The 13,560-nt window shown below is 41.5% G+C and overlaps 1 protein-coding gene across 3 annotated transcripts in view; it reads right to left on the bottom strand.

Annotated features, from left to right (window-relative positions):
• LOC106807712 (rRNA-processing protein FCF1 homolog) overlaps window positions 1–13,560 on the bottom strand; it is a 52,732-nt gene that overhangs the window by 5,928 nt on the left and 33,244 nt on the right. For 2 of the 3 annotated variants that reach the window (XM_014810143.1, XM_014810144.1), the window contains exons 5-8: window positions 3,812–3,879; window positions 3,334–3,411; window positions 2,439–2,587; window positions 2,005–2,165 (exon numbers count right to left, since the gene is read on the bottom strand). In XM_014810143.1, coding sequence (XP_014665629.1) covers window positions 2,005–2,165; window positions 2,439–2,587; window positions 3,334–3,411; window positions 3,812–3,879 — 456 coding nt within the window. Of the gene's footprint in view, window positions 1–2,004; window positions 2,166–2,438; window positions 2,588–3,333; window positions 3,412–3,769; window positions 3,880–13,560 lie in introns of all 3 variants that reach the window. The other variant, XM_014810145.1, reaches the window with a different exon arrangement.

Here is a 13,560-nt window from a genome sequence, read left to right as displayed (position 1 = left end):
GGACGGACGGACGGACGGACGCACGGACGACCGGACGGACGATCATGCGATTCTACAAGCTGCATCTGACTATGTCAGATGAGCTAAAAACTACTTAATTCTTACACACACAGTTGCTGAACTGTGTTTTACCACTTTTACTCTTTGACCTGTAGGTGGCGTTACAAGGCGAAACAAATAGACCACATTCATGTCATATGCTTGGGAAACATAAAAACTAGCTTCTGCACACAGTTGCACTACAACTGTTGACGTCAAGCCTGCTAAATTCCATATATATATATATATAAAGCAATATTGCACATTAACTGATGTTCATTTATTCACCGGTCTTTGTCAATGTTCATGTCACAGTGTAAATAATTTAGTTGGTTTGCATAAATAAACATCAGTGTTAAGTTTACTTTATATTACTATATACAGTGTTTCCTCTGGCCAAAAACGTCTGTGAGGTGGTAAATTTGTGTGTGTTGTGTATTTGTGCGTTTCGAGATCCTAGCAAAGTGAGCACCCGTAGGTGCTCGCCAAGCTAGGGGGGTACGTGCAGGGGCATGCCCCCCCAATTTTTTTTTGAAAAAATGGTGCAATTTGGTGTATTCTAAGCTATTCTGAACACATTGTATAAGACTCTTGAATGTTTTTTTTTAAAGTTGTCTAAAGTTTCGTCAACGAGGCGGTGTTTTGAACAAATTTCTGTGTGGCGGCTGAGAATTTGAGCAAGGCGGCGCGCCTCGCTCGTGTCAATGCAGGGGAAACACTGCTATATATATATTATCAGGAGTTAATGAAGACAAAGGAGTTTGACTCGTATTTGGTACTGATTTCACTACATTTTTGTCGTACGAGTTTGATGTGAATAAAAATACAAATGTATACAAACATTAGCTTCTTTTGTTTACTGGTCCTTATTCTATCTTCCGGTAGTATTACAAACCGCGTTGCTTCCTTCGTTCTGACATAAATCATACTTTTGCACGACATGGTTTTCACGTTATTTACCATCGTGTGGCGTTGCCAAGCCGCAAATTCTCATGCACAGCAACTCAAAGAAGACGTGGCAGGGATCGTGTCTCCCGTACGTTATCTCGAGAAGAAGTTTTTGTTCGGCTAACAAAGCCGGGTGATGACGACGTTAACTCTCGCCTTTATCACATACTATTGGTGATGATAAGTAAGGTGTAAACACATGCGTTTGCCTGCAATTGCATAGTAATGGTTGCTATGCAAAACACATGTGCGAAAAGCTACAATCAGCTGGAGCGTCAATTTACTCGCTAAGATTCATACACATCATTCCTCCGCGGGTGAAGTAGTTCAGATATTTTACAAGCGCAGCGTTTATTTAAAAAAAAACTGCTGGATTCAACCATAAAAACAAGGCATTCTAACTATAGTTTAAATGTAAAATAGTTTTAATTTTTAAACCCAGCATGGGCACAACGAAACTTAATTTCTAAGCACATTTTCTGCACTCAGCTAGACTATACGGCCTAAATTCCCTGCCGCGCCTCCTTCGAGTTGCTGTGCATGAGAATTTGCGTACCAAATACGAGTCAAACTCCTTTGTCTTCATTAACTCCTGATATTATATATATATATATATATATATACAGTGTTTCGCCTGGCCGAAAATGTAAGGTGTTAATTTTTTTTTGGATGTATTTCCGCATTTTTAGGTCCTAGCAAAGCGAGCACCGCAGGTGCTCGCTCAGCAAGGGGAGTCTGGGGGCAGGCCCCCCCGGAATTTTTGAAAAAATTGTGCAATTTGGTGCATTCTAAGCTATATTTCAATTTTAGTTCAATAAAGTGTAGTTTATTGATGGAAGAACCATATTGGTCAGCGAGGCGGTGTTTTGGACAAATTTCTGTGTGGCGGCTGAGATTTTGAGCGAGGCGGCCCTAATATATATATATATATATATATTGTATAGATTGATAGATAGATTGATCGATGGATTGATAGATAGATAGATAAATAGATTTATAGACATAAATGCCACGTACCTGTGTAACTCTATTTACAAGACAGTTATCTGCATACGATCCTTTGTGCATGCATGGTAGTCTTTCAAACCGAGGATCCTTAGCTATTCTTAGTGCCACCCTGTATTTTGGTCCCAGCTTCTCCAACTCAGCCATCACACAGTCAGTGATATATGGAATGCCTGCAAAATATATCCGTTATTAAATAGCAAGAACACAGGTTTCACTGATGTTATAATAATATAATTATTAAAATTCGAAATGCCATGTATATTTTTTATAGTTATCCTACACATTTGAAAGTTTTTGGTAATCCTAGACATAGTTTTCATATATCTGTTACCTGGGTACTAAATATATATTGAGTGTAAATATCACTAATATGTTCTCACTCCTCAGGAAATCTACATAGTAAAACGTATTTTTCCATAGTTAATCTTATATGTTATTCTCACATTTTGCATATAAACAATCCATCATTGATTGCCAAATGTCCAGTTTGTTCTTAATTGAAAAGTTGATGAAATTCGTGTCCACCAAAACTCTGTAAGGTGGACCTAGTTGTGTATTGTATTGGAAGAACATGGCAGATGAGGTCTGTGGGCTGCAATGATACATAACATGTATTATTACACACAAGAAAACAAATACCCTTAAAAACATCAATTTCTTTTGAATATATCTATGGCACAACTCCAACCTTTGAACAATGGCTGGAGGGCATTGGTATACTACTGCCATCCGATCAGATTCGAGCAACCAGGGCTATCTTCCAGTTTGTCACGATAAATTTAAGCAGGTTCAAATTTTCCTCCAGAATTTATTATTACTCATAAAATAGCTTCTTTTCACACAGTAAAACTCCGCTTGCTGGACGTAACATGTAGTTTATAGACAGACAGAACCAGTAAATGCCTGCTGCTTTTCCGAGGTTAGAAATGAATGCTAACAACTGAAACCAATGATTATCAGGGTGGTCAGTGGGTGCCTGAGAATATCAATGGGTTAGTAACATGTAACCATAATTTCCTGAACAGACACAATAGTAGTTGTTGTAAGAAAATAATAATTTAGTAAACTCAAGGGAACCACTTAATTTTTTAGGGCAGCAAGGTTGAATCCATGTTGCCAAATTGTACTCTAAAGTATAACTTAATGTACAGCCTCTGCAAGCTTCATTTCAGTTTAAAAAGTAACAATACTTAAGTGCCCTCTAAGTTTTTTAATACCACTTTAGACATCAATGTTAACTTTTAGTGTAGCGAAAGATTATAAAGTAAACACTATTCAATTGTAAAGATTATCGCTACTAATACTATATGAAACAATTAGAATCAAACAACTACTTACACTTCTCGTATAGAAAAGTTTGAACCGTCAGATTTTGGTGTCTTGCGTTTCTTCTTTAATCTGTCCTTCTTATCTTTTCTAAAATAGTATGGGTAAATAATCACAAATGAGATTATTTAAGTACTAAATGTATAGTTACAATCCACACGAGATAAAGGCCAGGCCTGTTGCATATAGACTATGAAAGCTTTGTGTTCCAACCCAGCTTCTGCACAGAATATGCTTTGGGGTCTCAAGTTTCTATTTCACCAGCATCGAGTTAAATTAGTGATCACATTATAGATAGAAGTGGTATTAAAGTTTCATTATCTAGGCCTCAAATCAAAAGGCTTGGGGTATCATTGAATCATAGTCACATAGAAAATTACAATGCAGCTATTTCATTAGTTAGATGTGTTTTTTAAATTACCACCATATGTAGAATGGAAAATATTACAAACGCATTTATTTCTTTTTGAAGCTCAATATTTAAATGTACATTCTATTGTCTCTGAGGCTTATCATTCTCTTCATTGCTGCAAACTTTTTCGTCTTCTTTGGTTTTCCCTGTAATGAAAATGCATAGATACATAAAGGTGGGAAACCTTCACAATAAGCTGTTTGTATATCTGTTATTAAAAATATTATCCTTGCTGTACTACATATTGAAATAAAGGCTATATAGCTCATTAGCTCTTAGCTCATTATAATGCTCACTGTGCATGCCTAGAATGGAAATTGTCATCATTAATAGACTATAAGGAAGATACAATATTGCACAGTGGTTTATAGTATAAAATCGCTCAGCAAACAGGGTCACACCAGGAGTCAATGTTTGCTGTGGAGCAGTGGCCTGAGCTAGTCTGTAATGTGCAGGAGGGGGAGGGGGGGTCCTGACTTAATATTGCAGTTATTTACTTCCTTCACAGCCAATAAACATGGCATATTATCCTTGCTGTACTACATATCAAAATAAAGGCTATATAGTAACTAGAGCTATAATTTAAATTATTGTTGTCAGCTGCTCACTGTGCATGCCTAGAATGGAAATTGTCATCATTAATAGACTATAAGGAAGATTATTTACTTCCTTCACAGCCAATAAACATGACAAATTAACCCATTTCATAAATCTTGAGTACAATACATTATCTCAATAGCAAGAGGAAATTTTATTACATTTACAAGTGCAGCCTGACAATGTAATAGTAATGTAACTAATAAATGGTAATGTTTTTGGCTTATTTGCACTTGATAATCGACCTAACCTAGCCAAACTACAGTTCAGTTTGATTTGAGGGTCACCAGCTAACGTCAGGAGGTTAATATTGCCCGCTGGCATTTTAGTTCTATTGTATAACTAATTACAGCTTAGTCTGCCGGGCTGCAATGACTCACAATTTCATTGCCGTTTCCCACACTGTAGATGTCAACGCTTCAGACTGCATTGGAAGTGAACAGTTAGCGCTATATCAGCAGTAGCTCTACCCATTTCCCATCTTACGTGCATCCCTTCGCTCTGGCACAGGAGGCCTGTACAGTGTACTGGACATGAACTGTCAGGTGTTGTGGAAGACGTCGTCAGCAGTAACAGTACTAACACNTCTATATATATATATGTATCTCCTGTCATAGCTAGTGGCAGTAGGTTTGTTTTGAATTCCAGAAGTTAATGTAATGTCAAGTATACACTTTGCTGAACACACTGTATTTTATTATACACCACACTTCTATTCCAATTATACACCCATCAGTGGCAGATCCAGGATCTAAAGTAGGGGGTGGAAAACAGACAGGGATATGGGGGTCCTCCTTCACAAAATTTTGAAAATGTAGATGATGTTTGATCGATGGCACTTTTAAGTACATGTACAGCCTTCATTCTGGCTATGACAATTCTCCTTTTAGTAGAACAATTATTGCGCTCTTGGCACGGCACTGATTGAATTTGATGTACAGGGGGTGCTTTGTTTGAGTTGCGTTAATTATTGGACATGTAAGGGGTGACCACCGTTTGGATGACGGCAACAGCAAAACTCTACATTGGAATTGTGAAAAAATCTGCAAAAGAGTTGTAACTCAATTTAACCCATGCATGAGGTGCCATTATGTACAGCAGCGCTTGGCAATAATTAATTGGTATACATGTATAAATATTGTTAGCATAACAGAGGGGGTGACTAGCCACCCAATCTACCCCTGGATCCGCCACTGACCCATGCATTCAATCACAAACTGGTTATTTCTCTGAGATAGGTGCTAGGTAATTGTGGTATACTAGTAAGTCTTGTTATTATAAGCCTAACAGTAACAATGGGTGTCAACCATGAAAGCTGTGAAAGCAACAGTTGATTTGACAATAGTCTAGGACAATAACCATTAACCTGACCAGGCTGTGTGCTATCCTGACCAGGCTGTGCGAGGGATTGTCTATCTTCTAACCCTAGCAATACCGTTTCTTGGAGCTAGCTGTGTGCCTGACTAAAATCAATATACAGTAAGGTATTCCAAGTTTCTAACCTTGGCAATACCGTTTCTTGGAGCTAGCTGTGTGCTTGCCTAACGTCAATATACAGTAAGGTATTCTAAGTTTCTAACCCTAGCAATACCGTTTCTTGGAGCTAGCTGTGTGCTTGACTAACGTCAATACACAGTAACGTAAGGTATTCTAAGTTTCTAACCCTAGCAATACCGTTTCTTGGAGCTAAATAACCATATATGCTACGAGTTAGCCACAGGTTCCCATCTCGCTTAACACTACGTGGCGAGAGGTTACACTATTCCTCCTGTTACACTCCTCCGTCGTGTAACAGTCGGAGAGCCTGGTCGGTTTAGCTACGAGTGTGACAGGTGTGCAACTAAATGAAGTCTGAGAATGTAAACTCACAAGATTTTCAAGTGGGGCAGTATACGGCGATTGATAGGGGCACCGACGGCAATTGCCGTTCCGCGGTGCCGTCGTTAATTTTCCGATCCCCTAGTGTACCTTAGCTAATTTTTATTATTATTTACTTAGTACCTTAGTACATTCTTTATTATTTATTGATGTAGTAGTAATAGTATTATTAGTTTAGTATTTGTACTTGATTGAATGGAGAATCTTAGACATGCACAGTTTCAGCCGAAACACTAAGTCGCTGCCCAGTAAAAAGGTACTTCACCACTCTTGCGATCGCCACTAGTTTAGTAGAGTCTCAGAGAGCTCACTACACTCGCTATAAATACATTATAGTTTAATTAAGGTTCGTCCCCAGCAGATTAGAGATATCCTTGGGCAGCTCGCTCTCGCAAACTCTCGCGCGACTGTATCATGTAGTTATTCCATTTCATTGGCAGCTGGCACACAGTTTTTGTTTCTACATCGGTTTGCAGTTACTGAAATGGTCCAGCGTGGCACAGTAGCGTGAGAGTAAGTACAATGGCTGTGCACATATGTCAAATTTTATTTCTCCAAGGTTGACTTTGGACATATTATTTCCCTGGCAGTTGTAGCCGATCAGTAGGTAGTTTGAGCTTCAGTTCAGCTATACACTAGGCTAGGCTGCAAGTTTAGGCACACTTCTGCATCTCCATAGACTAGCAGGGTTGTCCTCCGTGCGTATATTCCAAAGGTCTTATAGTATTATTTTGACCAAAAATAAAGAATAAGGCACCCTTATTGTAACTTAGTTTTGGTCGCTGAAATCTTTAGAAGGTACTTAATATGGTCATTATTGTTTTGCCGCCAAGCGCCATTTTCACATTGTTTTATAAACTGTTTCTGACTTGAGAGTAAGGATTGTTGTTATATATAATACGGAGACGGAATAATTATCTGCTCTGCAATTGTGTATATAAATATTATTAGCTCTACTTTTAAGGCATAATAGGCTCCATTGATTATGCAAAGTGTGACGAATGCTACAGTAAACTGGCACCCTTCTGTAGTTATAAGTACATTACCTTATAGCCAAACGCATATTGTGTGCTTCCATAATCACTGAGCTCATTATAAGAGAAATGTCGTAATATGAAATCGTGAATCTGGTAATCTGGGCCAACTAGCTAAATTGGTCTGGCAAGCAACAATAGCGTCGAATTCGGTTACGGGGACGTCACATGTTGCTGACGGGATGATTCGCAGAGTTGAGAATTGGTTCTGTCCTGAATGCTTGATACGACTAATGAAGCTAGCTAGAATGTATCTTTGGTCGATTCTCGGTATTGATGCCCAAGTAAATAACCGTGGGTGCTAATGAACGGGTACCCACATGTCTTCAATTTCGGACACAGGTGTATTCCTTTGACCAATATACGTAAATATGCGTAGTGCCGTCTGCTTTCCATGTTTAGTCTGTGGACGTGGTTAGTCTGCGATCCCCCTATAGTGTTGGCCCCCAACACAGCCTACTTCATTATCACGAGCGTCCGTGACTCGTACGTGGATTCCACGTTCATTACAATTAGAGATAACTGTTACGTATACAGTTACGGTACTGTACTATCACTAGCATTGCGTACGGCCGAGCATGCGTGCGAAAATGTCCGGTGCACTATAAATCTGTATCACACCTGTTTCGCCGTATCCGGTTTCGAAACTGTAGACAAGTCAGTCAACTAATTTCCTGGACTGCGGATTTCAATTAGACATTTCTTAGTAACCAGCAGTGATATTGGACAAACTAATACGCGTTTCGCTATAAGGTAATGTACTTATTAACTACACAACGTGCCAGTTACTGTAGCATTCGTCAACTTTGCATAATCAATGGGCCTATTATTCCTTTAATAGTCGGTGATCTATCAGAAATCGCGTAAAAAAGATTTATTTTTGCCTCCAGAAACAGTCTTATAAGTCCTTCAACATGTGTCTTACTACTATGAACCCTGCATAGGTGCTTCTTGTACTCGTGAACTCAAGGCCTGGTCTATTTGTGTTTTTCTAGGGCTTTCGCGACTGTAGGCTCATCCCCGTCCGGCCAGCCCTCGGCCTGGTTATCTTTCTCAGTTGCCTGGTTCCCCAACGGCGTGCACGGTAGGCCTATCCGTCAAACTGTTGTTGGTCAGACTTCTTACTTTTGCTCTGCTGATTATGGATCAGGGGGGACAAAAGCGTTCATGCAAATCATGCTTTGATGATGGACTAGTCTGTGGACACACGTCCAGATGGACAGATTGGAGAAAGCGCAAGGTAGAAATTGACCACCATTTGATGTCAATTGAAAATAATGCTGTGAAGAAGGTTTTTCTGAACTCCGATCATATTGCCGGTGATCTAGGCCTAGCAGACGATGAAGATTCTTCAGAGGATGAAGTTGCAGAGGACAGGATACATGTTTTTTCTGAAGATCAGTTTTTGGCTGAATGGGACATTCATCGGTCAGACTCCGAGGTTGAGATGGGTCTAAATGTAGGTTGCGATATTGTTGATCGTGAACAGACCAACACGTCAGAATTTGACACTCCTGATATTCCAGTTAACAATGATCCCAATGCCAGTGGGCCTGTTGTTGATGAGGTTGAGTATGAAAGCTTTCAATCCATTGATGATAGCACTGATAACTGGGATCATAGTGATGATGAAATGGACCAGGTGCTTGGTGTTTCAAGTTCAGATGAGGAAGACAACTTGTCAGCTTTTGGACTTGAATCAAAATTGGTGGATTGGGTGAATGAATTCAAGATTTCACATGCGGCTCTGAAGCGAACAGACCAAAAACAAAAAAAAACAACTAAAAAAATTAAAAAAAAAAAAAAAAAAAAATCCTCCTTAATCCTGAAACCTTTCTTTCCTCATTTGCCCAAAGATCCAAAGACATTGCTCCGTACAGTCGGCATTATGATATAAAGCAAATTGCAGGTGTCTATACCATCACTTTGGTGTTGCAAAAGGTGTCTCGTCGTCCCTTACACTGGCAGATTTAACGGCTGCACAAAAGAGGGCAGGGGAAAAAATACACCGGGGCGGCGGGCGCGATTTGCCCCCGAAATGCCAAAAGCATGCCCCCGAAAATACGATATCGCGGGGCGACCCCAAAAGCAAAAGTCGCCTGGAAATCGATTGTCAGGTCGTATCGGTCCCCGCGCCTTGCGATCTCGCTCGGCCTCTGCCGGCTAGCGGCAGCCGGTTCCACTAGCGCGGTAGAATTCCTAGTACGGTGTGGCTGTCAAGTGTTTATCATTAAGCATGCATCTGTGGTATTCGCATTCAATCAAGCGGCGCGCCGCGCCCGCGCGTTATATATCAGAGTGTCGTGCCTTGTGGCGCGTGCGTGCGTGTGCTGGGCCTGCAGCGCGTGCGTGCGTGCCGCGTGCCTGCAGGCGTGTTGCGTGCGTGCCTGCGCGCGTAGTGTGCCTGCGCGCGTGCGTGCGTGCGGGCGTGCCTGTGTGTGCCGGTGTGCCTGCTGGCGTGCTTGCGTGTGTGCCTGCGCGCGTGCGTGCGTGCGTGCCTGCATGCGTGCGGTGCGTGTGTGCGGTGTGCCTGCGGGCGTGCCTACGTCAGACCCGTAGGACCAACGACCCGTAGGATTATATGAACGGTAATCCATCGGAAAATCCTAATGAAATTCACACGTACTATTTTTTCCCTGCGGCACACTCGTGTGTCATTCCCGCGATTGTAGCTTTTTTTGTCAATTCCCCGAAAGAGTTTTGCTGCCGCTCTCTCATAGTCCGAGCAATGCCAACCCTCTAAATTTTAGTAGTGATTAGTACACGCTGAAACAATCGTGCCCCCCATACTTCAATCAATGCCGCCCCTGCAGCAGGGCACGTACGAAGCGTCGATGTGCACAGCCATACACACGTGCCTCGCGGCCGCTTTCTCAAACCCTGACAGCTTCCAGGGCCTCTTACGCGGGCCTTGGACCCAGCCCGCAAGAGACTTCGCGTATAAACAATCGATCCCTCCTAGCTCGTACAGGCGGACATTCCACTATTTGGGCTAGCCGTAATAGTTCTGTGTTTAGCTGAACCTGTATGTATTCAACTATTCAAGGGTGCATTGTGGTGTGTGACTTGTGAGTTGTGATTATCATGTTAGTCTGTCAGTCTGATGAATAACTGTCTTGAATATTGACTGTTGTGTCTGTGTGTGTCTGTGTGTGTGTGTGTGTGTGTGGTGTGTCTGCTGTGGTGTGTGTGTGTGTGTGTGTGTGTGCGTGTGTGCCGTGCGTGCGTGCGTGTGTGCCTGCGTGTGACGTGTGTGTGGTGTGTGCGCGCCCCCACGAGTGTGTATTAGCTACTGTGCTTGTGTGTACATTTGAGGAAACAGCCTTGGAAAAAAGTCGCCCTGGAAAGTGGAAAAAGAGCCCTGGAAAATGAAAAGTAGCCCCCGAAATTTTGGGGGCGGTTGCAAAAAGAGCCCCGGAAAGAAAAAAATTAATTTTTTCACTGCAGAGTGTGTTGTTGCAGGTAAATGTTGATGGGCTACCCCTCTTCAAAAATTCTAAACTTCAGTTCTGGCCGATTTTGGGGAGAGTTGTTAAGCCTACTAAATGTGATCCATTCATAATAGGTTTGTTCAGCGGAGATAAAAAACCAACTAATATAGACGAGTATTTAGAAGACTTCGTTGCAGAAATGCAATACATTGCAGAACATGGTGTCCAGATTGATGGTCTGGGCATGAATCTTGAAGTAGGTTTCTCCTGTTTCATTTGCGACGCACCAGCGAAGGCATTTGTAAAGAATATCAAGCCGTACAATGCATATTCTGGTTGTGACAAGTGTGTTCATGCAGGCGAATATTTTGGAAATAAAGTTATTTTCCCAATCTTAGATGCACCATTGCGTACCGATGTCGACTTCGATGAAATGACAGACGAGAATCATCATTATAATGGTCACCACTCTCCCTTGCAACAACTTGGTATTGGAATGGTTTCCCAATTTCCCCTTGATCCGATGCACTTGGTCTTTCTTGGCGTGATGAAACGGCTTCTCTGGAATTGGCTGAAAATGCCAACAAACCGCAAGAACAGAACGAATTGTCGTATTGGTGCTGCAGCCTCAAGACAGATTTCTGAGTATCTGGTTTCATGCCAAACGTTTCTTCCATCTGAATTTCCTAGAAAGTGTCGATCCTTGGTGGAGTTTGAGAGATGGAAGGCAACGGAATTCCGACAATTTCTTTTGTATAGCGGTATTGTTGCCCTGCGAGGAAAAATCTCTGATGTTTTCTACAGAAATTTCTTGCTGCTAGCTGTCGCAATATTCTGTCTTAGCAGTCCCTTACACTTTTCATCACACTGTGTATATGCTGGTGATCTTCTTCGTGTATTTGTGCAAGAATGGGGCGATTTGTATGGGAGAGAGATGTTAGTTTATAATGTGCATAGTTTAATACATCTGGCTGGGGATGTTATGCAATCAGGTCCTCTCGATACATTCACTGCCTTCCCCTTTGAGAACTTCTTGGGTAAGTTAAAGAAAATGGTGAGAAAACCACAATATCCACTTGCCCAGGTTATCCGTAGGTATTCAGAAAAGGGCAATTCATCAGTCCACAAAGGCAAGGAGAACCTCTCTTCTGAAGTTGTGTTGGCAAAACAACACTATAGTGGACCAGTTCTGCCTGGTTTGGAGGGTTTCCTTCAGTACACAGTAGTGAAATCGGGAGATTTGAGTTATTCTGTCAAAGATGGTGACCACTGTGTTAAGGTTGGCATGAAGGCTGGTCTCATTAGGAACATTTTTAAGGATCCCCACAATGATTCAGAACCAGTATTTCTATTCCAAGCATTTGCGTCAGTTTCAGATTTCTTCACTTATCCATTGAACTCCTCAGATTTGGGAATTGTGAAGGTATCCAATTGTTCTGGGCCAGTTCGACTGGAACCTCTTTCCAACATTTCTTGTAAATATGTAAAGTTGCCCTTCAAGGATGCATTCGTTCTGATTCCCCTTCTTCACCAATTTCACTGAAATGCCATCCAAAATATCTATCTAGAATGTTAGGCCTACATGTACCTACTTGTACACACTGGATGCCAGGAGAAATGTGACCCGTGGTCACTCTTGTTGCTGTCTTTGATACAATGCAGCTGCTATTCTCCTGGGGGCCGTTTCACGAAGTGTGATACTCATTTACTCAACACCTCCGTCGTATTTGAGGGTTATTGCAGTCGTGCTCCACCCGCGTGTGGTAGCAATTTTAACTTTCAATTGAACTACCTGTTGATAGGTACATGATAGTCGTCCAGTAAGGTTGTCACTGGAAATTTTCTAGCTTCGTGCATTTTGGGGGCCCCTTCCCCCTAAAAGATTTTTTCCACCCTAGATAAAGGATTTTTTTTCGTATTTTTGTTCCCCAGAAAATAAAAAAAGAAGAAAAGAGATTACATATTTTATTAAGACAATACACACACAATATAACGNATCTCTAGTACTAAAGCTAGTTGTTGCCATACATACTGTCGTGCCGCTAGCATTACATTGCCGTCTCTCATTAGCACGTAAGCATCGTACTACTCGTAGCACGCTAACCGGAATCCAAGGAAAGGTGGGGTAAACATGCATGAACGGCGGTGGGTGCAGGATAATGAGATGCAATAGGAGGGGGAGGAAGGTGGGAGAAACGATTTGGGAAATGAGTGTAGGATTGTATTCCATGACTAACACTGCAGTAACAGTGTCAGTGACACTATACTACTAGTGTCATTAGCACTAGGGGAAAGACAGTACTAAAATTGTACTAGTTTCATTATTACGTTCTATTTTAGTTTTCACTTGCTTCACCAGCTGTACATCCTGTTCATAATCCCTCATCCCTCATCCCTAATAACGCCTCATTTTCTTCCATTTTACTCCGTGATCACCATCAACATCATATTCTACCTCCTTCACATCTTCCTTCCGCCTGGCCTACATGGCATCATCCCACATTTTCCATTTGTAACTCCTGTGAATTCCTCCTGCCTTCTTGTCCTTTTTGCATTTCATATTTAGTTGTTATTCTTCATAGAACTACCAATATTTACTAATATGTATATTTCTTTTAAAGTTTGTGGCAGGATATAGACTGACTGCTCTATGACAATGTTTTTGTACATCACTATAACTGCACAACTGCATAAACGGTGACAACTCTACTTCTATACACTTTTGCACTGATGATGCAGTTCTTTACGGTATGACATGCAGTAGGGATGATGAAGTAGCCCTGCAGAGTATCCATACTCTTCCTGAAAAACGGGCCTTAACCCCGGGGGGGGGGGGGGGGCACTCCATATATATTGCATGGTAGGTATATGCCGCGTGAGAGACCCC

The sequence above is a fragment of the Priapulus caudatus genome, unplaced genomic scaffold (genome assembly GCF_000485595.1).
Source record: "Priapulus caudatus unplaced genomic scaffold, Priapulus_caudatus-5.0.1 Scaffold229, whole genome shotgun sequence".
Taxonomy (NCBI): domain Eukaryota; kingdom Metazoa; phylum Priapulida; class Priapulimorpha; order Priapulimorphida; family Priapulidae; genus Priapulus; species Priapulus caudatus.
The sequence above is the reverse complement of the archived record's forward strand: the minus strand, read 5'-3'. Positions and strand labels throughout refer to the sequence as shown.